We start from the raw sequence: 26,259 nt of genomic DNA on the forward strand, positions 1-26,259 counted from the left end.
GTTTGATACTGTACAAGTAAATAAATAAAGATTTAAATTTAACCTCTCAGCATGTTCAAACATACTCCCAGGGTCCAAATATCTTAGCTCAGAAGAAGACGATAGAGATTTACTTTGTCTTCAGAAGTTTCTTGAAAATCAGCACTAACAATTATTATTTGCTTATTCTGGTTGTAATCCTCTCTTTATTACTGTGTCCCTTGTTAGTCTCCACTTGCAGTAGTTACACACTATGGTAAGTCAAGAGCTTGAATTAATTTTCCTTTGTATTTCATGTCTGCAATAGGAAATATGTTTAATCAGTTCTAAACAGGAACTTGCCAGGAACTATTAGAGTATACAAGAACAATCTATTTGATCAATAGACTTTTATTCAGTCAAAACCTTAATTTAACTATTTAAACCTAGCTGTCCTATTTTTGGAAGGTACCTGAAGGAAGAACTCCAATCAGTCAGAAACCTGACCACAGATCTTATGAATAATGTAATTCATATATGAATGGGGATCTCTATTGCTTTCTCATTAGTTTTAAAAAATTCAAAAATGAAAACAAAGATAAAGGTCAGTAATTATTTCTGTTTAGAAATTAATAAACACTATCTCTGCTTACTCATAACTTTTATTAGAGACAAACTACTTCCCTGACAGTTTGCATCTCATGAGACCTTGTCTCCACAAAACTGTTTGATTTGGTTTACTTCTCTTTGCAAAATATCTGCYCCCTGTCATCATTCTAGTTTTTATAGTTACAGTAGCTGCACAATTGCAAAATATGGAAATGTGTATTTGCATTAGCAAGAAAGAATCAGAAAAGAGCACACGAAGTACAGACAGTATCACAGATGGAAAAACTGTACCCACAGATTGGGGAAATACCGATGAGTAAGAGACAGAAGGGAAGAAGTATTTGATCCTAAAATTTAGAAACGGCTTGTTGCAAATATGACACATTTACGTTTCAGGTTGCCTCTGCCTTCTAAATCACTACTTTGTTAAATTACTAAGTTAGAGGCTTTAAATTTAGCTCTTAAATCACAATATATTAAGACATGGCAGAGAAAGAACAGTTAGTTCCATTCCTTGCCCCAACGTTCCCAATATGCATACACCACGTCATTCAAAACCGAGTTTTACGTTACAAAAATGGCTTTCATAAAAGCGTGAAATGCTTTAGTTTGGCCAACAAGGTTTTTCAAGGTTATTTTCCCCCCAAAATAGCTGGATGGGTAGACAGATGTTGGCAAGAAGTTTGGTAAGCAGCAGTAGCTGTGTACCGAGGAATGACATGACCGACCCTCACGCCACTGGAAGGCCAACGCGTGGAGCTTGCCCTTCCGGCTGGTCCCGAGATGAACGTGTTCCAGGCACCACCTACAGCAAGCCCAGAACAGAAAAGAGGCAGAACCGCCGGGCTGAAACGCATGAGAATTACAGCGAGGGAGCAGGAGACAGGGCCTAGAACAGTGATGTTGCGCACAAAAGTTGACTGATTTTACTCTTTTCCTCCTACCTAGTTTCACAATTTTGTTTATGCCACCAAGCACAAAAAAATGCTTGTATGTTWATGATTTTACAAATCACTTTTTCTAACTTATCCAAACAGTCTGCTGCTAATGAAATTCTGTCTATTTGAAATCACTTTACCACTGTTCATAGCATATTTTACTTATTTTAATTCTACTTTTATATTGATTAGCTTTTTGAATACCCTCACATCTAGCTTCTATGTATTAAGGACATAAGTGATTAAAGAGGTAAAAGGATCAATGAATATATAAAATTCAACCAAAGAATCAGTAGCATTCTGCATAGCTCCTATTAAAAATGCAAGCTAAATTAGTAAAAACTTAGACTAAATTAGCAAAAATTTAGACTAGTAAAAATAATGTGGTCAGTATACATATAACAAATTCTGTTTTAAGGCTTCTGTTCTTAGTGTGCTGTTCCAATTATGTTTTATTGTACAGAAAACTTATTTGACACAATTACCTCAGATTAAAAGAAYATAATCAAGGGTGCAAAATGGGGCATTCCAAAGTTAGAAGACACTGAAATTAAACAGCAACACACTCTGCAATTTTGCAAATATGAAGAAACATTAGAAGARTAATTACATTTACAAATTTTTTTCCAAAAATTCAGCACACAAAATAAAGACAAATGGTTCTCATTTGTTTATTGCACAGTATTCAAATCCTGCTCTGAAGAAAGAAATTCCTTAAAGGGCTTTGTTTTGGCACTTAACCAGTATAGTATCTGAGCACTTCACTCATTAATTTATCTTCATAAAGTGTATATGGTAAAGGAGGGGTATTTCCCAATCTGTATAATAAGGAAACTGGCACGGGAAGGATAAGATCAGATGGATTTAATAACCTTGAATAGCCAACATGAGATTCCTAGTACCTGATTTCTCGAAGGACATGATATTGAGCAGCAATTCAAGTATTCAAGCGTTGCTTTATGTACTGTTCCAAAGGTATGGTCAGCCAGTTGATAAGTCAACCTACACAGCTCTCTGCCATTAAAGGAGACAATTTTAATTCTTCCATCTTCCATTCTTCCAGATGCAAAATTACATCCCTTTACTTGTGCAATTTGGCATTTGACTATTCAGCAAATCAATACAGCTCAAAGTAGTGAAATAAAACTAAGATAAACAAAAAAAAATGATTAGCTTCTGCTGACTTGGTGAGCTGAATGAGTTCATCAAGAAGTCAGACAAGTGACAGAGTTGATGGAAAGGAAGAAAAGCGACGCAGCTGCCGGAAGGGGAAGAGGATGGTCCCTCTTGGAGGCAGTCTGCCATTAGATCAGGGCAACGCATCCCAGCCAGCCGCGCAATGGCTCAGGGCACGCCAGAACGGAGTAATTAACTGACAGCTACCCCGCAAAAGCCTAGGATTCCCAAACTTCCCCAACGTTATAGCAGAACACCGGCGCAGGAGAAGGAGGAGAATTCATCTCATTAGTTCCATGAGAAACAGATATTCACATTTTAATTCTGATAGCTGGCACTGCTGCACTCCAAGGCAAACAGATCTCCCCACGAGAACCTTCCCTTCAAGGGAAAGGCTGCTTCAGGGAAACCTGCACACGTTCCCATTTCTGCAGCACAACGTAAGGAACTGACAGGCAATGACCTCTATTACAGTCCTGAACTGCTGGACTTCACATAGGCTACTCAGAAAAGCACAAACAAGCTAGAACAGACCCGTCCTGCACAGTGAATAAGGCAGAAATCCTGWTGACGACAGAACACATGAAGTAATAAAAAGTGTCATGGTAGAGAACAGCAGATTAATTTATTTTTATCTGAATTTGAACGCTTGCTAAGTTCTGAGACTTCGTCTCTGGAAAGTTAATAGCGTATTTTAATAGGCAGTGTGCATATTATCTAAGGTCTCCCCCTCTTCTCCTCCCCTTTCTAAAGCGAACTGAAACAATAAAAATTGTCACATGCAATAACACTGGTAGCTACGATGGCAAACTTTTGCCTATGCCACACGAACAACTTTGGATTGAGACTGCAAGACACTCCAAAGTCATCTCCAGGCATCAGAAGTCGGTCCGAGMGCTTCACTCCCAAACCGCTGGCAGCTACGCTGAAGCGACCGCTCTTGCAGGAAGCTAACCGCACGGGGAAGCAGAACACTGAAATGCTTAAACTAAGAAAAATAATGCCGTTTAAGGACTGTTTACTATTAAAATTTACAAACCTGAAGGGCATTAGACTTTGGTGGAGGATAAGGGAGAAAAACACCAAATTGCCTTTTTACACAAGAAGAGTCAGCATGGTGTTTGGTCAGTCCTGCCTTAGTGTATTTATTTTCCATGATCTGGACTCAACATGTTAACTTCTCCTTGAGAATGGGAACAGCTATGTAACTGAGAGATTCAACTACTGTTAATTTGTTATCTTTAACTTCTTTGTTCTTATTTTGGCAGTAACACTAYCTTAACAGGCTACACGTTCATATCCAACGCTTCTTTACTGATTTTTGGGAGTTGTATTTGCATGCAATTCTTTTCAGGTTTTGATCAAAATACTTCTTGCTAGGGCAAACTCCAATAAACTAGTAACTAGATACAATTACAAAAATAGTCAGCTCAAATTTCTACTAAACATTCTCAGAAATTCAGAACAGCAGCCTTCCTCAGTCATTCCTTAGAGTTGCAGATATGCTTCTGAATGTCCACAGTCAGATTTAAGGCTCTTTTTGGCCTTGTTTCCCCCAAGGTTTAAATTTTGAACATCCAATACCTCAGGAGTTCTGGATAACTACAACTGCAGAACACTGACAGTGTGCTTATGTTGCTGAAGGATCCAAAAGATAGTTTATCTCCTCCTTCAAGAGAGATAACTTTCAGCTTTTAAGTTCTTCAAAGCTTCCTTTATTTGAAGCATCTCATACTAGTATAAAATTAACCCTTGGACTAATTAAAGTTAATGATGAAATTGTCAGCTACTCATTCCAACAATATCATAGGTGACAATAATGAGCAACCTGCAATTTTTTATTAAAAAAAAAAAGTCTTATTCATTTCACTGTTTTTATTGGCAAAATCCCTGTTAATGGCAAAGGATGTTTGTTTGAAACAGCGCAATGAATTCTTCTAGTTTGCCATTTCCACCTCTTCATTCTACCTTTGGTATAGTAAGTCAAATTAATTCCTATGTTGATGTTTGGTAATCAATAAGTAGTATTCAAGACTGCACAACTGTTAGGCAGTTTACCACTTTATTTACTGTAATTAAAACAATGGTGATCAAACAGTAATTTAAACACTGTAAATACTGAAACATAAGACTTCCTAACCAGTTCTACACAAAACTAAACATCCAGATGCTTTTCACAAAGATCAGGTGCTTCCAGAAAGCGGCAAGCATGCCTCAGTTTCACAAGTTCATTTATTCTGCTTTTCAGTTCAGTCTAGCCATCTCTCTCCTACAATACAATGAGATGCTCATTATTCTAAATTGTAATGTGCGAGAACATTTACAGAACACACTGAACTCTCTTCTCCAGCTTCTCTAAAAGAAGAGCAGTAACACACTATAAGCTATAATTTAAGACTTACTTGGTAATATATATTCTTGCTTTGTTTTAATATATTGAAAGTTTCAACTCCAACCCAAAAATAATAAAAAGGATGAAAAGTGAATAATGAAATAATGCCACATATATCTCACACTGATTAAAGTTATGTTATATCAATTCTTTATACTAGGGAGATTGAGAATTGCTTTGATAGCTTGATATGGTTTATTAAGGGTCAAACTACTCCAAAAGTAGCAAAGCTGCAGCACAGCAATTTATCCATATCATTTCTTTGGGTATTATTTAACTAATTTATCTCCTAGTTAATGAACTTCACAACTTTACAGCTACTACACAGAGCCATTTTCTGCAACAAGCCAGAAAGAAATGCAAAATATTGTCTAGTGACTTAACTGGAACACAGTATTCAAGAAACAGCACCATTTACATTGACCTCAAGCACAGTTTGTAATACTGAGCAAGATGAACAGGACACATTAGTCTTCAACAAAATACAAGGCAAAAGGCCAAGATCCATTTCTAAGGGCAACCTGGAGTTCAACAATAAAAAATAAAAGTAAAAATCAGTAATTAAAAAAAAGAAAAACTGCTAGGAGAACCACATGAGGGGAAGATACTAAATATTCTACTAACTTATCTTTAAAATACCTTGGTAAGTGTTTTCACCTATTTGGGATCTAGAAATCTGCTTTCTTCCAGGGAAATTTCAACATTAAAAAAAGGGGGGAGGGGAGAAGGATCTTATCTTCGRTGGGCATAAATCACCTTTGATTAATTTAGGGACAACTGAAAGAATCCCAGCGCCTGCCATGCTAACGTAGCACATTCCACATAGCCTTGCGTTCGATTTCAGAATCATATGAAGTACTGCCCCGGGCTATTTTGGCAACACAAAGCAGACAGTTCTGCAAATCACCCAAAAAGTAGCTTTTGTGAATATGACCTTGAGAAAGAGGCAGACAAAAAGACCCGAGTTTAAGAATTCAAAATATTTTTCATACTTATGGTAAAACTTCAGAATTTCACTGTCAATCATGCATTGAAAACAGCCTGAGAAATAGTCTTAGTAAACCTTTGGATTAATGGGCATCTCAAATTGCACAGTCTAAACATTATTTAAGTATCTCCGCATCAAAACTTCATTTTTTTTTAATGGGTGAATACATTTCTATCCAGACACTTCTGAAGCAATTCTGCTGTAATAAATAAAATAAATAAATAAAGGTCTAAGTACAAATTTGTATCTGATAGAACCTTAAATAAAAAACATGGTCATTACTGAGTGCTCATTTTAACTGAACATTCATTTGACCAATTTCAATACATTTTGTTTCTGCAGGTGGGCCTCTTAAGGTCCAACTTATTGGATTCTCATAAAATATTAAACTCAGGGCCATGAGGAAGAGAAGAAAAGCTCCTGTTTATCCAGGACAGCATTGGGTTGTTTGCATAGACAAGCCAGGAGATAACCCAAATCAATTGCTTCAATTGTAAAACTGTAGAGAGTATTGTCCTTACTGCCCCAAAATAGATATATTTAATCACCAAGATTTTGGGGCAGGGGTTTCAAGYGGATCAGTAAAGAGGGTCATCTCTCACGAGTCTGCTCTGATTTACTACCTGTGTCTAAGACTATGCTGGGAGGACACCAGGACATTTCCCCATGCAAGTTCTCATTTTTAGGAGAAAGAAACCCGAGGGACTCAGCTCTCGACACTTCCAGAAGTGCACCCAGTGAACGGGCGCAAATACAGCACTGCGGCATGTTCCTGGATTGCCAACTACCTCTTCTGGACATTATAAAATTCAGTAGGCTGAAGTAGCACACGCACCCAAACTACAATATATCCAAATGCGGAGCTTTTATTACATAACTAGTAATTACAGAATTACATAACAGTAGGTCAACAGCTTTGGAAATTAACAAGAAAATTCTTTAAAAACTCTACTTTCCGGGAAAACAACTTCATTCGTGTGGAAGCATGAACATAATGAACTCCCAAATGCTTCAGCGATACAGTCATGAATAAACTCACGAGGGCTGAATAAGCATTTACACAAATGCACTTAGAGACTCAATAAAATAGCAGGCCGCAGTAGACTGGAAAAAAAAGGGGGGGTGGGGGAGAAAATACTCTAGAACCGTGTCTCAAATCTTTAAAGTCAAATTACACAATGGGAAAGCAGGAGCCCTCTGAAGAGAGATTTTCAGAAGCGACTAAAAGCCAAACACCAATCACCCCAACCCGGGGCTGGCAYTCCTAAACAGCTGCATACTAAGGGCCCCGCATACATTACAAAGTATTAAAGAGCACTTTGAAATGAACAGACAACTTGAATCTTGGCAAATTAACTGATAGTATATAGTATTTATAGCTTCATGCTGCAAAGTAGTTAACCATGCTAATTATTGCTGGCAGTTAACTGCCAAATAAAATTATGTTGACTAGAAGTTGCATCTCTTTCGTTACAAGCCACATGGAAAAAAAAATGTGAGAATTACAGACACTTTTCATGGTTGTCCTAATCTATTCTTAGGTCCATAGAAAAAAGCTGGAAGAGATACCTCCAAAGGTCATCCGGCCCGTTCCTCTCCCAAGCCCGGCTCATCTGTATTTCTGTCATTCCTGACAGAAGCTGTCCAAACCGTAGCTTAAGGTCTCAGGTAACAGAGACTGTATAGGATTTCCAGGCAACTGATCCCAGAGTTTCTGTATCATTATGCTTAAAAAAAGTCTGTTGGTTTGATTTTAAYAACCTGACTCTCTCTTGCTATGATCCAAGTTCATTATTTCTTAGGCTCTCTGCCGTGATCCGCTAAGAACTTCTTACACATTGAAAGCTGCTATGTCTATCTTTAGTAATCTTCTCTTCATATTAAACATCAATTAGTTCTTTCTACCTCTGCTTTGGTCTCAATATTTTAGCCAACCTCAACATGATGACAAATGAAACAACATGTCATAAATTCATCTGTGGCTTTCACAGATAAAGTGAATTGTCAAGCCAGATGCTTTCTCTCAAACAACTGTCACACTGGCAGGCATCCTCTTAATTTCATTGCTCACCTTTCCCTATCTTAAAGTAATCATACAGATAGAAAACACACAAGTATGAACGGTTCGTCAAGAGATTCATTCCCTAAGCTGCCTAGAACCCACAAGCTAAGTTTGGCTTAGAGCTTACGCTTCCTTTCTACCAGCCCCATTAGACAATAGCGCTGCACAGAAAGGCATTTCTCCAATTACAGGTTATTTAATTTTATCTTAACACTAAACAGGCTATATTGCAAAAACACCTGTGCCAAAGAAAAGCCAAACAAGTTTTGTTTTAAGAGAATTTTTCCAAAAATCCCTCACACAGCAATAATAAAAAAATATGGTTTGTTAAAGCAAAACTGAAAACATCTTTTGTAGATCATTTCCAAACCTTATGTCTAAATTGAGCAACTGGCCACTCATTACTAGATCTCATTATTGCATGTTACAGCTGGGAGAAGGACTTTCCACCGCCCATACTTCTATATGAATAACTGCTTTAGTTTGAGTGGATTTCTCTTAGATATGCAGCCCTGTATTTGCAGATGTTAAGGAAGATCATACCAGAAAACCCATCAGAAGCCAAACTGCCCATGTCGTCTTCTTTTTTTTTTTTAAAAAAAAAAAAAAAAAAAAAAAAAAAAAAAAAGTCCTAGTAAAATAAAACCGAGAAGGAATACAAAGGAATCCTGAAGGCATTATCTTAATTTCATCCTAGCGATCGCTTGGTCATAGCATGACTTACAACACACCATGCTGCCAGATCAGACATTATCCCCTGCTGATTTCACTGGAAGTGAAAGGAGGAACCGATGCTCTGCTCTAACAGGAATGAGCCATTACAGTACCAGTGATATGTTTTAATACCAAACAGATGTTAACTCTGTTTTATATTGCTTGGCAGTGTATTACCATGCTGCAAAGCTTACTAACATGCAGGACAGAAGTGGTAGTTATTGTCTTTTATTTCAGATCTACACTATCTTTGTAGTTCATCAAATATAATCCATTAAACCCATACAGAACTACACAAGAAAGCTAAAAATGTAATCTAAATGTGGCTCTACCAAGTTAATCTACAGCACAATCAACACCTGCTTAACAATAATTATATAAAATAAATTGAACTCAACAAAAAACTTGTGTGCCATCTTTAAATCACAATTTCTTACTGCAAACTTGAAGTATAGAAGTCCACACAGTCTTCATACAGCTGTGACTTCCAAGCCCATCTGGGAGTAACTTAGAGTCTTGTTTTAATGCAAACTTTTTTGGAACATCTAAGGATTGTCTGACTTTGTACTAGTAACCAAAGAAGAAACTAAGAATCTCCAGAATCAGCTCCTCACTAAAAAAGCACTCTTCCTACATCTGTACAAACTGCAGGAGTGTACATCTGTCTAAAGAGCTGCAATGCCTGCAATCAATCATCTCCCTAAACTTGACATGGATTAGAGCTTAAATATAATGATCTTTTCTATGTTACAACATGAAGTATGAACCTCATCCCTCAAACACTGAGCCAGGGAAAGGAACTCTTCCCCTCTTCCTGTTTCAGAGCTCACTAAAATATCTGAAGTAAAAAGTTACTTTGCTTAATAATTTGAATATCGTAGCGTAAGTCTTAACATAACTTAAATGGATGCAAAGATCCACACTGAAGACGATCCACACTTAAAATATTAAACTGAAGAGTGATAGCATCCTTTTTTTTAAATTATTCCGCTCTTACCTGTGAAGTATTATTGTAGGGTCTGCAATTCACACAACCTAAAGTTCAATCTTCTTTCTATTCCCCAAAAATACAAGCCTATTAAAAAATTGTTCTGGTCAATTTATGTTCTTTAATAGTAAGCTGTGAGACATCTATCATAATGTTTTGCATTAAGTCTAATTGCATCCAAACTACTTTGTTAAATTATTGATCTTATACACAGATCTCCAAGCACTCTATCTCACGAAGTCTTTACAAGCCTGTGCTTAAAAAGCAAAAATAAGCAAATACAGATGATTATCAGTTTATTTAATCTTTTTGCAACAGTAGATTTACTGATTTTCCAGTCGAGAAATAACTGGGAATCGTACCTAGTTTGACCTCAGAAGTAACAGCCAGAAAATTAGCTGGTACCCCCAGGCTTCCGCTCTGTAACCTAAGGAACTTTATCATATCCTCCTCATACAAGCAATTTGCAAATACCAAGGAGCCATTACTAATTCCAGAAAAATAACCCAAAGAATGAATAATCCACAGAGGAAGACATGTCGCACCAAACAAACTCTCGCTCTTCAGAGGCATTCCTGTATTTCCAGGCTCACACAGCGAGTCTTCTGCTCTGCTCTGCTGAAATAGGTATCTGGTCTTAGCACACAATCCATCCGAACACCAAAAGGAAGAGGGAAGATCCATACTGACACGTTGGTCTGGAGAGCTCTGCAACTGAAAGCCACTGATGAAAAGGTGCCAGAGGTTTTCTCCGGAGATGAGAGAACATATAGATCCCCAGGTGACTACTCTGCACAACCTGCTGCAGGACACTTTTCGCTCTGAAGGAGCAGAAAGATCCATTAAAAAGTCTTCCATTGAGGCACTCTTTTTGAAGCCTCCACAGGACGCAGAGGTGTCTAGGAGGCTGAACCTTTCCTCTTAACATTTATGATAGAAAAACAAGGTTGTTTTTTTTGAGCACACAGGACCATCTTCATCTCCCACTCTCATTCATGGTGATGGGAGTCTGTGAAAGAGAGACTCTCATCACCGATCAGCTCACAGCATGTTCACTATGCCTCAAACCAGTGTCACTATTTTTTAATTGCACAACACTTCAGGCTCACAAAGAATTTTCCATTAATATTCACAGTTACCCAATTACTCCGTTTGTGTGAATGCATCTGCTTTCCTATTTCATGTGCTGAGTCCCATTGCAGACTCTTCAGTGATGAACTTTTTTTCCCCTCTATTTTAGGGTGATACAGTATGCAGCAGAACAGAATCCTAGTCTATAAGCAGGCTTAAACACCATAACCAGCCTAAATAAGAGATAAATTCTGGACAGATTAGAAGAGTCTCAGCTAGGATTTAGCACACATTCGTGGAGATGTTACTATAAGCCTTTCCCTCCACTAGAAGTAAAATATCATTGGCTGAAGAAGGTAGCACTGGTTAGTTTGGTAGTGAGAATAGAGCAGGCCAGGAGGTATGTTTATTCTGGGGCAGGCTGAGCCCATCGATCAGTTGACTCAAGGGATACACTAGCATTTAGCAAGAAAAATATTGCTGGAAACCACCTTCTTTGATACATCACTTATGTTTGTTAAAATGCCATATACTACTATATTCTTGTAAATGCCACAGCTTCATTACTCATAACGGTCTTATGAGAGAATTATTTTCCTCAGAGAATGAGCATACACATAAAACCAGAAAATGTCTTTGCTACTGGTGATGATAGTTAATGTTCAGGTATTTTATTTCATTTGAAATCTAAACTGAAATTTGTTTTAATGTAATCTTCAGTTAACTGTCCTATCCAGCAGCATGTATCCAGGCATAGAATAACGACAACAAAAATGGACTGTTGTGTTACATACCATCTAGTGCAATATCCTACTCCGTCTGAGATACGTTGCTCTTGTCACAATTTTGATGTGGATGTGAACATCGATTTCAAAGAACGTTGAATCAGGATGCAAACTGTGTAAAATTTTCACAGCAGTGAAACTATAGAATGCAACCGTTACTCTAAAGAGAAATGTCAGCTATCATAATCCAACAAGGATTATTTTGACAAGTAGCTGGGCATAACACTATTTTGAAATCAGAATTTTACTGCCATCCCAAGTTGGTAAGATATATACATATATAGATACATAACACAGCTTTGATTGCAAAGTGTACCAAACTTATCCCTTAAAAAAAATATTAAAATTATGACCTTTATAATTCGTGTTTGCAGCGTGCCTTTCGTTCCAAGAGTCTAAGCACGCACTAAGACTGCTAACTTCAAAACAAACTAATTTAAGAGAAAACAGTTTTGCTGCATCAGAATGTGCCAGACGCATTCAATACTGTAGGCTTACTTCAAGCTGATAGGATAAATCATAGAATCACAGAATCAGTAAGGTTGGAAGGGACCTCTGGAGATCATCTAGTCCAACCTCCCTGCTCAGCAGGCTCACCTAGAGCATGGYAGACAGGGTTGCATCCAGGCAGGCCTTGAAGATCTCCAGAGAAGGAGACTCCACAACCTCTTTGGGCAACCTGTGCCAGTGCTCCGTCACTCTCACAGTGATTTGCACTGCATGTTTTTAACTGTTTTGCAGTTAATAGTCTGCTTTGAATGCTTTCATAGAATACGCAATGGTTATTATTTGCAAAAACGGTGACTGTTATTTCTAAGTTAGATTGAGGAACATCTGAGTAACCAATAAACTTTTCTATACTTAAAATAGACAACTTAGCTCAAAAAAAAAGTCTTCACAGTAACTTTACGTATACATCRGTTTCACGGACTTCAATGTATACACACATCATAACTTCTTACAGAAATACAAAATATTTGTATGTCCATGGAAAAGAACAGCCAACTAACACCAATTTTTTACCAATTACCAATTCAGAAGACAGCGCTGAAGCTAAAGGGGCATATTTTTAGAAATTAATATATGTGCCTCTCAAAACCCACCCCTGGTGAAACCATTAACTCAGTTGATAAATTCTAACATGTTTTAATAATCAATGTTTAAAGCCAAATGATGAAGTAAAAGTTGAAATAAAAGCACAACATCTTTAAGGATGCAGAATTACTCTAACCTAAGTTAAGAATGTACTACCAAAAAAAACCCCAAAAAACAAAAAAAAACCAAAAAAACAACTTCTTATAGAACAAACATTGCTACTATTATGAAGATTATGAAGGAGAGGTACTCTCACTCTAAGGGAGAGTTAAAAAACATTGGCAGTGGATATTAAACAAGTTACTGTTTCATCTCCAAATTGCTTCTTTGACTTTCCCAGCACTAAATTCTAATAATGAAGGTCCAAGGATATTGCTAGAATTCACAGCAAATACTATTGTGGAAATGGTTCTCATTCACAGAAAAGCAGCCTCCTGAAAATAATACTAGTGCAACTGTTTACACCAGCCCTAAAATATGCATCAGAAATGCATAACATGGAGCTCTGCAGACATCAACCTTAACTTTCAAGTGTCCAAATATGTCATTGCCCCTTTTCTTTTCAAGGTACAAAACACTAGAAAAGATTTTGGAGTCTACTCCCATCAATATAATTTGAAGATTTCCAGCTGACCACACTTGGGGATAAAATGATCTATCATTATCATGAAGATGGAAAAATGCTTACAAAAGCAAAGCATCTGGATAGAAAACAGCTGACAAGAGGGAGTTTCACAAGACAAAAGTGAACGCAAACACACTGAGGAATTTCCAAGACTGTACTCATAATTTGTATTGAAGATACTGCCCACATGCTGGTAGCATGGTCAGTTAGGTAGTGTTGTATCTTATATAGATCTACACCTTGGGAAAAAACTTGCTTTTATCTTCAGGTTAGCAACAGACTATACGAAGTCTGTATCCTTTTCGCTCGAAAAGGATTCAGAAAACTACAATTTATTATTAGTAAACTCAAGATTAGACAGTTGTGGGCCTTTCAGCACACAGTTGAAGGTAAGGGAGGGATAGCTATCCAGACCTCTTCATTTCTGCAGCTAATTCCAGAGCAACTTTTGGAGTCTCCACTGTTTAAGATCACACCTTCAACTGCTGACTGAACCTTACACCGTTTTAAAAATAAAACCTCAAGGTCTTAGCCTTAATATTCAAACTAAGCCCTAAATATTCTGAAATTTCGATTAATTCAGACATCACTCCATGCCAAAATATACGCAAAGGAATAAAAACATCCTACTGTCATTTCAGGGAAACTTATGACCAGCAGGCAATGCTATCACTGATTGGCTCTAGATCAGAAAAAATACAAGCATGATGCATTCGTAACACCACTGTGAGACAAAACACTATCAGACAACCACAAGAACTGAAAAAAAAAATCATGAGGAACAGAGGGAAAGATGTAGTCATAAAAAGAAAACAGCTGAAAATCAAAACCAAGCAAGGGAAACTTAGAATGGCACTAAAGACTATTTTAAATATCTGGATACTTGTCTTTCACATTTAATAATTTTGTTATTTTGGGTTTTTTTGTTATATGTTATTTTTTTTTTAATCATTGAAAAGACACTAGAATTTAAAAGCAACGAGATCTACATTTAAACCTCTTCAAAACAAGTATCAGTGGGCTCCAGAAGCCTTGATACACAAACAAGATACGTGTGCATGTGTGTCTCGGTATAGTGATCTCAGAAAAGCTGGATTCCTGATTGTTCCTACAGTAACTAGTATTACAAATTGACTATTTTAGGGGCTGAAAACAATACAGCATATCTTAAATGGATTAAAGAAACTCATTTGATTAACTTTTATAATGTTATGATTCTACCACAATCTTTACTTTTCTGCAGTTTGACTTCCCAGGAGGTAAAAGTCTGCAAAATCAATTTCCTGTCCCACAGTTATTGAGCAGAGTGGAAAATGGCAATTTTTTCTCCAGAGAACCTTTCCCAGATACATTGACCCTGAAAGTAAACAGGATCTTTCCTTTAATTTCTGTGCCAAGATTTGGAGGAACATATCAACCCACGCATGACAACATGACACATCTATTCGACTGTTTCTCACAGTCAGAAATTCCACTGACCACCTTCGCTCACAGCTCATGCTGAAGGATATCACAGCCTTTGTTTTTCATATCTATTTGTACCAGAGGGCCTGAGGAATGATATACTAACTGCATTAGATTAAATTCACATCACTTATTCCGAAAAGTCAGAGTAACTGACTACAAGACTGATATCACTTCCTCACCGCAGGAATGGACCACGGAAGTGGATGCTCAGAAAAAGATAATATGCTTTATAATATTGACAAGAATATATTATTTTAATATCAACTTCTATTTCTACATTTCTGTGACAATGCAGCATAAGAAAGTACCAAAAAAAAAAAAAAGGCAAATAAATTTAGACAATTTAAGAGGAGATGTGAGAAAGTGTCATGCCATACTCTTTCTGGAGGAGCATCAGGAAGCAAAATAGGGAAACGATCAAAGATTGGGCAGCTCTACAAAAAGGGACATGCAAAAGCTTTCAGACTGTCACCGTTCCCTTGCGAGACGCAGAGAAGATATTCCCGTTTGCACAGGCTAAGTCACACGGTCCTCACCAGCTAACTTTCCTCACAAATCCCAAGGAAGGTTATCTGGGAAAGGCAGAGAAATTCATTAACACCACAGCATAAGTTATAAGGACTTCCACCAAGAAAAAACACTTCATCTTAACTGTTTTAAAGGGAAACTGTCACACAGTTGAAGCTCGAAGATTTTCCCAATTTAACGAATGCCACAATTTGCCAGACAGAGCACACACGCCGTTTCTCAAAGCTAAAAGAACCCCCTCTCCACACGCACACATGCTACTTACTGAGAAACATAAACAGAAGCTGTTTGGATATTTAAAAAAATTATTTATCCTATTATTTATGTGCTCAGACATATTCCAGGCACTGTGTAGACAGAAAATACCATTGTATAAACAATTTTTCAAAACTAAGCCATATTGGCCTGTTCTGCAGATGAAGAAAATATTCCTATCAAATGGAAGACTGTCGGAGAAATTTATTTTCAAGATGTTGAAGTTCCTTTTACAAAAAATGTTGTGCTTCTTCGAACAACAAAATAAAACTATTTTTGAAGATGTTTGGGGATGTTTCCACTATATCGCATACTAGAAAAGAACAGATGACCATTTTCAGTAACAAGATACTGATTCTGCTCTCTATATTAATAGGTACTTGAAGCAGAATAACACACAAAGGAACTTTGAGGTGCAATTTGTATCTCAAACTACAATTTCTTAAATTTTACCATTAAATTTAGCACTTAACTGCTCCTATCTGACAACGGCTATATTGACTACATTGATCAGCAAACATTAAGCACTGTGGTAAACTGTGGTAAATAACCTGTACAGGCTAACAGGTCAATAATTCTTTCTAAACTTTGTGTTTCATTCTCTTCCGAAATTGAATTATCCCACATATCCTGCAYTCCATCTGAAACCAATTTACGTAGCTTTATATGATGTGCAAATGAAGTGAGAATTGTCTCTCAAAGATCTCACAGCCCTTCAGAATTTCCATTGCACTGGAGGATTTCCATGACTACATTCAAAAAGAACAAGATAAATACCGTAAACTTTACTCCTGAAAACCCTTATTCACTTCAGTAGACCCAGTGACTTAAGTGAAACTATACAGCTGTTTGAGATTGAGCACAAACATTGCTGTTTGCACTCAAATTCTTAATCTTGTGCTCCCTGTTTTTGCCATCTACAAATATCATTGAGAAGGCCAAATGTTCCAAAATCATAAATAGTCTCATGGTGGGGGAGGGGAGGAGGAGAGTTCCTTTTTTTCAGTATCTTAAGATGCTGCTAAAACTACACTTCTGGCTAAATTCCAGCCAAACAACTGAACTAATCAATTAAGGCCTGTCTCTTCTCCTAAATTTTAAAATAGAAAGACTGATACTCTGTCACTACTCAACATCAAGGCATTAACCAGCTGGAAATACCTAATCAGCACTATTCCTGAGATTTTTCTTCTGGAAAGACTTTATTATTAAATTGCTAGTGACTTGCTTTTTTTTTTTTTTAATGATGAATAATTTTTGAAGCAAGTGGGAAAAAAAAAAAAAAAAAACCTACACGAGTACCCACTGTCAGTTGGTCATGTGTGTTCCCATAAGGGAAGGAGCCACCATATCACACTAAGAATATTGCTTACTTCAAAATTTCATCAGTAGATATTGAAGTGCTTTAAAAAGGAATTACCATTATACTCCTTCTACAGATGAAGGAAACAGAAACAGAAAGGTGAATCGACTTGCCCTAATCCAATAGCAAAGCAAAGAAAACACTATTTGAGCCGATTCCATCGTCCTATCCGTTAGGCTTTACTGTGTCCTGTGCCTGAAATATCAAGCATATCACTCTTCAATATAGCACAACCTAATAAAGCAGAATGATGAAACAATTTAAAAATACATTGAGCACTGAAATGAACTGCCATGCATCAATAGCTATATCTGAATTTTTAGTTTACAGAAGCATTCTGCTTCTATATAAAATAGCAATTTTATGTAAATAAAAATTTTAGTCTAATAATGAATTATTATTAATACAATAGAGATGTAATATTCCACTCAAATGTCAACTTCAGCTAAAGAAAAAAAAGCAAAATATTGTTCCCAACTAGAAAAATGGAATTCCTTTTCCTTCTCTTCTTCCCAATTAGGACATAATACAATTATTGGGCTTTTAATACTTTTAGGAATGACAATTGAAAAATACAAATCAAATATTTTGAGTTGATCACTTCTGCTGTGAAAAAGATCTGTGATGAATGTGAATTATACTGTCACTGAGTTTATTTTTTATCATCTTGTCTAATGTCTAAAAACATAYATTCCACTCACAGGTTGTTAACACAAAGTTGCATCCTATTAGCCTAGTAGCCAATGAAGTCTTCCAACCACAAATCTTGTAACACACTCATACAACAGTTGAGAGAGGAAACTGGAATCAAGCTAAAGGAGTTTCCCAGTAAACATACAAACATCTTTAAAGTTTTAACATCAACTGTCTGGACTATGTTGAACTGTGGATTTCACACAGGACAAGTTTCTTTTAACCACTATATTGAGGGAAGGGAAGAAGAATGGAAGCCCAAACCTTTCATAAAAATACTCCCAATAAAATGCTTTATGTTCCCTACAATCTGATAAATTTTGAACTCTATTGAGAGAAAGCTGAACATGCTTCATATYCCCAGGATGTCTCTGCACTGTAATATTTCATGTACTTCCATCCAGTGAGATATGGTGCCACCACTCTGGATATTAAGCCTGATCTCTCCCCTTTCTGTTTCCTAAATATCCCAGATATCTAATCACTAATCATATCTCCAACAGTCTTCTCAGAGCACACAACTCTTACGAGCGAGCATGACAAGCCCTCCCATATCCCTCTGTGAGGGAAGTTTTTCCCTGAAAAGCTCAGGGTAACACTGTACAGCCTCAACTCAAGGAAAACCAGAAATATGGTCAAAGTCTCTTTGGCTGCAATTCAAACTTCCCCAATAATGACTAGCTAAAATATTAAGCTCTGATTTTATTTCCCACTTCATGTGACCAGAATGTTTGGAGTTTTTCCAAAAATCCCTAAATATATATCATATACATGCTTAAAAAAAACAATGCTACACAATCCAAATAAATCAATGGTGCTTAATTATACAAGGACTTAAAAATGAGTTAATTCCAACTGCACAGAATCTCAGACTTTACCTTATTTTATGCTGTCACTTGCTAATGTAAAAATCTATGCCTAGTTTTGTTTATTTGTTTTGTTGGAGTAGGAGGATTATTTTAATATGGAGAGGATTGATTTCATTCCTGTATGCATGAGCTGCTGGTGATCATCCCCAACCAGAAAGATTCCTTTCTAGAATTATCATCAATATATATTACAACAGAGTGTTTACTTCCATCCTGCCTCTGCTCTAAAAGCCTCCTCAGTATTAATTCTCAGAGCAAGGCTACAGGTCTCCTGCTCCAAATTTCTCTTTAGATTCGCTAATCCTTTTTTTCTTAATCTCCATTATACAAAAAGAAATCCACATATGCATGCTCCATGAGAAGCTAAGTAACTTTACCTCTCACCATAGTTACCACATCTGATTTAACCACTGGCTCTGGACATTGAATCATTGCCCTTTAAGATTTAAGATTTTATATGCATATGCCTTGATATGTCCAAAAAGCACACAATCCTAAACACAGACTGATTTTAACATCATTAACAAAAAACTGCATTTCAATGTATGTGACATTAAAATAACATACCATCCAGCTCTGCTATTTCTGCACTGTGTGCGCTGTTTTCCAGGCTCTCAGAAGCTAAAATGTTTAAATGTGTTACTACTGCCGGTATTAAAAAGATTTTGTCTAATTCAATTCCTTGAATGATCCTGAAACAATTCTACATTCAGATTTTCACCAGTGCGCTCAACTATTCTATTAGACTTTTTTTTTGTTTTGTTTCTCATGGTAACCAATTTTATGTGACTTAACAGAAGCTGTTCAAATATTTAAAGGCACTCCGAGATGGCAGGAGTTTATCTAGGAGCATACATGTTGTGTCACAGATATTCCTTTCCTTGTTCTTAGACGCCTTGCTTTTTTATTTATTTCCCCCCCCAACACACACACACACACAAAAAAAACAGTAGCAAACAAATGAGATCTCCACGAGCCACACTGCACCGGGAACGTGCTCGCTTCATCTGTTTATGTTAATATTCAAGTTACAATGGGCACATTTAGAAATTACAAGCTCGCTGGCTAAAACAGATGCTTCTTACGTTCCTTCGTATGTGCTGGAGCCCGGTGCCAATAGCGGCAAGCGCAACGCAAGAACTAAAGTATAAACATCTGCAACACCTCTCTGTTTTGTTAACATTCTTGCACACATTTCCTTGCTAACTCCAAAAAGGCTCGACGGTGCTTTTTTTAAAAAAAAAAAGGAAAAAGAAAAACGGGGGAATTGGAAACATCTGCGAGGTAGCGACGGAAAGAGGAATGAAACATGAATAAACAAAAACATGGCGAAAGTGGCCTGGGGTTGTTACACTGTCAGATCATTTTTCCAAGCCCAACATCAAGGCTTTTGTTACAACCCAAGCGGTCATTTGCATGGAGAACCAACAGGGTTTCTCCTTCTTGCGCGGCTCCCAGCCCGCCGCCCGCTCCCTCCCAGGCACACCGCGGCGGAGCTGCGAGCAAACCCCGCGGCCAAACGCGCACATTTCCGCGGCGGCGGAGCCTACGCGGCGCCCGCAACGCGCCGCGGGCTCGCCGCTTGCCTGCGGAGCCGTGATTTCGGTATAAAAATAACAGACAAACCTTTGGAGCGCTGCCCCAGCCGGAGTTGCTCTCCCTCTGCTCTGCTGCTCCCGACAAGCTCAGGCTGAGATTAACAAGTCCATGCGACTCCAGCAACCCCTCTCCGCCGGGCGGCTCGCACCCGGGGCTTTAAATAATAGCAAACTTTCGGGAAAGTTAAAGGCGTAATGAATTAAAGGAATGTAAAGCACAAGGACAGGAAAGCAGCAAGCACTGCCTGGGCAATTCTTGCAGCAGCACCAAGGGCACTGCTCTGTAGTTAAGGCTGTGTCAGCACTTTCACCCCCCCCCACACACACACACCCATTTTTCAGGGGGCTATAACTCAGAAAGGAAAAAAAATGTTCAYGGCTAAAAAATCGCTCGCACCCCCTCCCCTTCCATTAAAAAAAAAAAAATCCATTCAGACCATCCAGAAAGTTACAGGAGCACAGAAATCTGTGCACTTTTATCAGTAAAGTCCTAAATGCATTTTTATAGGTAAACAGAACTTTTTAAATATTTCATAGGAATTTCATCCACATTGGGAATGTTAGCCCATTAAAATATATAATATATATATATATATATATATTAAAAATATGTCCATATATGCAAATTAAAAAAAAAATACTTCAACACCTGAAAATCGGTTTGTGTAAATACAGAATAAATTCTAAATAACTTTTGCAGGCTGCCTCGAAGGTACCAGATTAGTAACAGAGATAGGAAATTGCCTGTTCCCACTGCTGATGCAGCACAGACAGTGGCCTCTCCTGACCGGTGGGTCCTAATCCACTGTGGCAACTTTGTAACCTCAACTGCCCAGAGCATCTACATTTTTCTCTGATAAGGAAAGTGTTCTTATAATCCTGCTAAAACAAGGAAACAAAGRGTGTTTGATCTGCAATTACTACTTTACAACGATGGTCTAAACCTGTGACACCTCCGGCCACTCTCACCCCCTGTTAATCGCTGCCCAGTGGAGTTGGCAGTGGGCTTTTTTGTAGTTGCTGGGGTTTTGTCTGTTTTTGTTTGTTTGTTTGTTTGTTTGTTTTGGTTTGATACACTGAAGGGGTAATTTCCTCTCAGGCACTGAAATAAAACACTAACTTATCCAGCCTGCCTAGAGGACCAAGGGGCATTAATATGCTTTTCAGTTATAAGCAAGTTCCAATATTAAAGCAAGAATTACACTTTCACAATAGTACTTTTCCAAAAAGTAGAAATGTGCACTTAATGCGCAACAGCCACTGTCTGCTGACCAAGGAAACCAAAGCATAAGTTTTACCTCTTCTGACTGATACAAAATAGCTAAGACAACAGAGAGCACATTTGACCTTTACAAAATTCCACAAATCAACACTTACTCATCAAAAGGTGCTCCTCTGCTTGAATTTCTGATTTTAGAGTTTCGTATGCATTATATAAAATCAAGAGCTATAGCAATCCATTAAAAAGGTTTTCTTCCTATGAGTAACTCAGTAAAGAAAAAAGCAATCTCTCAAATAAAAAGCACCACAAAACACTCTGAGCTTATCATTTCTCCAAACCCCATTCTTTAATCTTCTAAACATTGTAACGCTTTGACCATCAGACTGACTGTTTCAAGGTGTCTTGAGTGTACCGTAGGTCATCTCACATTTCTTTCCTACAAACACACCCTAGCAGCACCTAGCATGTTYTGAAGAGAAGTTACTTGGATATTAACACCTTACTACACACAATGTGTACCTTACGTATAATCACCATCCACCTACTCAGTGGAAGTTAGCTTTTGTTGTCAGCGTAGTAACACATGTTCCTACCATGACCACTTAATATCATGGTCTAACATAGRACTTTATATCACAGGCTGATGCCAGTCTGGTCTGCTAAAATGAGAAATGATGGTGACACACGTTCACTTCTGCCASCCTGGTATGGAGGTTATAATGTTCACAAAGAGAAGAGCCAAGTGCAGTAAAATCTTAAACCATGGCAATTTTCTTCAGCACATGGAACCAGAGCACTRAAGTCTCTGCTTTGCTCTACTAAATAACAAACAGTATCTCTAYTTTAAAAATATACTTCATTTGCATAAAATACTTCACTGCAGATAGACATTTCCCTGCCATTAATCYAGAGCATAGTGGAATACTATTACAAACACTTTTAAGACACTTCCAAACAAGAAAGATTCTCCTAGAGGTCTGGAAAATTCTGTCAGTACTACTTACTTTCAAMCAACTGCTAATGCTCATTAATAAAATACTAAATGAGGACAAACATTAATAGACTATGACTCAACTGGACAATGCCAAGAGATACAAAATGGAAGCTGACTGTTACTCCTTTTACACCAATAGGGGACAAGGAAAAAGAAACAAAACAYGGTATGTGAACCTTCCTAATAGATAAGAGCGGAGCAGTAGAATCTACAAGAGCTGTAAAAGCAAAGCCGCATTGATAATTAAACTAAATTAAATTAAACCTGGGCTTTGTAATGCTGTAAGTAGGTAAAGCAGAAGAAAAGTATTAATCTAGCATTAAAAACCAAAGTACAGTCACCATGAATGTCTACAATAACCATAAATGTTTTGTTAAGTTCAGCAGGAAACTACAGATTTTAACAAGTTCAGAAGATCATTAGCCTAGTTCTAATCTCCACATTCACCATGACAACGTTTATATTATAAATCAACAGCTGTGACCTAATGTTGAAAACACGCCAAAAATATGCATAGATAGTATCAATATTTGCACATGCAACCTAGAACATAAATTAGTTGATACTCAACAATTAAAGCTTCCTCTCTGAAGTTGCAATATTTAAAGGTTAAAGATTAGACATGCTCCCTCTTGTGTTAAACTAAGAATACATGGAATACATGCTGTTTTCTCTGACATGATGGTTGCTTGGCCATCTGTTCCATTAAGCAAACCCTTTAACTTTGGCTACTAATGTCTGACAAACCTGCACCAAAAATTTCTCCACTTTAAAGATTGATCCAGCCTGAGCACAAAATTGTACCATGGGAAACACTCCTTATCTGTGCTACGTTAAATTAGCTATTATATAATCAAATAGCACCAATAAGGATATTACAATATTACAAATCAAAAATATGATGTGAATAAGATTTTTGGACATAAATATACACCACTTTGTAAATTACATGGAAAATCACACATATTCAATCAATACTAACGTTACACACAGGTCTAAAGAGTTTAAAAGTGCCAAGTTCAAGCTGTTTAGTAACATTGATGATATATAACATTAAGTTAATATTCAGAAAGATATTTTCTGTTTACAGGCTATTTAAAACAGACTGGGCAAATACAATACAAAGWATTTACAATGCTATACAAGTGTGCTTGTAAATACTACAGCAATTGAGCTAGGTTTCCAGTCCTCCAACTCAATGAGCTCAGGTCAACCATTCCCTGCACAGCGTCTTAATTGAGTCAAAATCCTCCTTACACAAATCCTCTTGCAGAATCTGGCCCCGAGATCATGTCTGGACTTGAATGTCAAACCCTGGTGTAACTAATACAAATTATTTTACTAATACACTTTTAAACAAAGGCTTTGCACCTGGCGTGGKCTTGGCAAACTACATTTAGGCATACATTTGCCGATTATGGTCAACACCAGACWATGCTAGGGCAGCAATACAACTGAGACCGCACAAGTAAGCAAGAACACAAGTAAACAGTTTGCAGTCCAAATCAGCAGGGAACCTTTGGCTACGTGAGTTYAGGCGTTTTCTTTTATTCACCCTTTGTGCCAGATAGATGTTTTTCATGCAACTGGCCCTACGTACATAGGAAATAAATGCTAACAGATATTCTAAGAAGCATGTCCTAAAGAAGGCTTGCTCTTCAAGCTATCAAAGTGTGTTGACCTCTGGAAATACTGGTGTTTCTTCTTTTATAGGCTTCTACAGACTAGAAGCAACATAGCCACAAAGTTTAGGAAAGACACCAAAAATATCACAACCACTAACAWATAAAGGCTTAGAGGGGTTCTTAAAACTTCAGCCCCCCAAAACACGCTACCTAAAGCGTAACTGATCATGAAGGCAAGAATCTTTGTGAAAAGCAGAAATTTTTTCACCAACTTCACTGACGTTAGAAATGAGCTTGCATCGCTTCTCACACCACTTGTGATCAGTGTGTCACCATTTGTGCTGCTGGGCTGCAGACCCAGCACCTCCAAGGTCTCACAGAGCACCTTCCACCTTATCCAACGCGGTGCTCAAGAAGGACAGCAAGAAACTTTACAGAGGATGCTGARGAGGGCGAAAGTGGCGTTGGAACCTCACAAACCCCCCTCTCCGCGTTATCAAGAGGGCAGCTTTCGTGTCAACGCTCTCAGGATCAACAGAAAACCTAATATATTGAATCTGCAAAGAAGCCAAGAGTTCCACGAGCGCTTGTCTTCCCTCAGACGCATCAGCGGGGGAGGCCCGCGGGATCAGGCCCTTCCCACGCAGCCAGCGGTCACTGCTCGTCTAAACCGCTCTGCTTCTCGCCTCCCGACCCGGCCGCTCCCGCGCAGCTGGGGACCCCTCGGAGGCGCTTAACGGCTGCGAGCGGGACAAACGGGAGGCGTTTATAAGGCGCCCCGAGGGAGACCCACAACTCGGGAGCCGGCAACCGAAAGGAGGGGGAGGAGAGGAAAAAAGTTCAAAACCACCGCTCCAAACTCGCTACGCTGCGCAGCTCCAGCCGCCGCCTCCCCCCCCCAACCCCGCAGCCCTGAGGGGGCGACCCGGGGGCCGCCCCAACCGCCACCCACCCCCGGGCGGGGCGGGACCAGCCCGGCCGCCAGCGGGAAAGTTAGCGCCGTCCGGCGGGCGGGCGGGCGCCGCAGCGGCCTGGCCGCAGCCGCCGGGGCAGGGCCGCCTCCACCCCCCCCCCGGGGCCTCCCCGCCGCGGCGAGCAGAGGCGGCTCCGCAGCGGAGGGGAGGGGAGAGGAGCCGGGAGCCGCCGCGCCCCGGCTGAGGCGAGCGGCTGCGAGCCGCGGAGAGGGAGCTGAGGGGAAGGGGACTCACGCTGTCTCCGCTATTTAAACCTCTTCCCGCCGCCTCCGCCTCACTGACTCTCACTCGCTCTCTCCTCCCCGCAGAACTTACTAGGAGCCGCCTTCACCCCCCCCCGCCCAGTATACACACGGCCACACGCCGGGCCGCTGCCGCCCCGCCCGCCCGCCCCAATCGTGTTGCCCATTCGCTCAACCCCGTGCCCGTCAGCCGCGCTGGGCAAAGGCGTTGGCTCCCTCGCCTGTCTGTCAGGACGCGCTGCGCGTAGGCCCCGCCCCTCGTCCCGCCCCTCCCCTTCCCGGACACCTCAGGGGGGTTGTTAAAACGGCCGTTTGAGAGTCACCGTCAAAATTTACTTTTAGGTCCCGCCCACCTGGCGCTACAGGAGATTCTGATTGGGCCAGGAGAAAGCCTCTCCATTGAGGCCGGGTGGCCGGCTGTCAATCACCCCTAAAAGCCCCGCCTATCCCCGTGGCGTCACTCCGCTCGATTTGTCCGCCCTTCCCGTTCAGTCCCGCCCATTTCCGCGCGTTGCCCAATCAGGCGCGCCATCTCAGGCTCGGAGGCGGTGTCAAAGCGCCTGAACGGAACGTGCGAAAGGGCCGTCGCCATTGGTGGGCGCCTCTCTGTTGCTCTTCCGCCACCACCGTCCCGTGGAGCGTACCACGCGGCGGCCGGGGGAGGGGGTGGAGGGGGGGGGCGGTCCGGCGGCGGCGGCGGCAGCGGGCGCCGTTGGTTCGGCCCGTGCCCGTCAGGCAGGGCGAGGAGGAGGGGCGGCGTTGCCCGGCATGCCGCGCGCGCTGTAGGTAGCTCCCCGCGGGGGGGAGGGGGCGGGGAGGGGAGGAGGAGGCGGCGGCGGCTGGTGCCCGGTCCAAGATGGCGGTGCAGGAGTCAGCTGCTCAGCTCTCAATGACTTTGAAGGTGCAGGAGTACCCCACTCTCAAGGTGGGTGCCGAGCCTCCCCCGCCGCCGCCGCCGCCGCTCTGATCCCTTCCCCCCCACCTCCCCCTGCGGCGGCGGCGGCGGCGGGGGACGTGCCCGGAATACG

General features: G+C 39.7%; 2 protein-coding genes across 7 annotated transcripts in view; one reads left to right on the forward strand and one right to left on the reverse strand.

The window, feature by feature from the left end:
* The window catches only part of CTBP1 (C-terminal binding protein 1), a 247,935-nt gene extending 222,631 nt beyond the window's left edge, over positions 1-25,304 (reverse strand). For 3 of the 4 annotated variants that reach the window (XM_085314709.1, XM_085314707.1, XM_085314711.1), the window contains exon 1: positions 25,224-25,304. The gene's annotated coding sequence lies outside the window, so the exon portion shown is untranslated. Of the gene's footprint in view, positions 1-20,202; positions 20,388-25,223 lie in introns of those variants that run through there. The other variant, XM_085314708.1, reaches the window with a different exon arrangement.
* A 501-nt stretch (positions 25,305-25,805) lies between these two features.
* Positions 25,806-26,259, forward strand: part of MAEA (macrophage erythroblast attacher, E3 ubiquitin ligase) — a 52,685-nt gene continuing 52,231 nt past the window's right edge. For 2 of the 3 annotated variants that reach the window (XM_085314714.1, XM_085314715.1), the window contains exon 1: positions 26,045-26,156. In XM_085314714.1, the coding sequence (XP_085170840.1) occupies positions 26,088-26,156 (69 nt within the window). In that variant the 5' untranslated portion in view covers positions 26,045-26,087. Of the gene's footprint in view, positions 25,826-26,044; positions 26,157-26,259 lie in introns of those variants that run through there. The other variant, XM_085314718.1, reaches the window with a different exon arrangement.

This window comes from Rhea americana, unplaced genomic scaffold, assembly GCF_003343005.1.
Source record: "Rhea americana isolate MKP2758 unplaced genomic scaffold, rheAme1 scaffold_41, whole genome shotgun sequence".
Classification (NCBI taxonomy): domain Eukaryota; kingdom Metazoa; phylum Chordata; class Aves; order Rheiformes; family Rheidae; genus Rhea; species Rhea americana.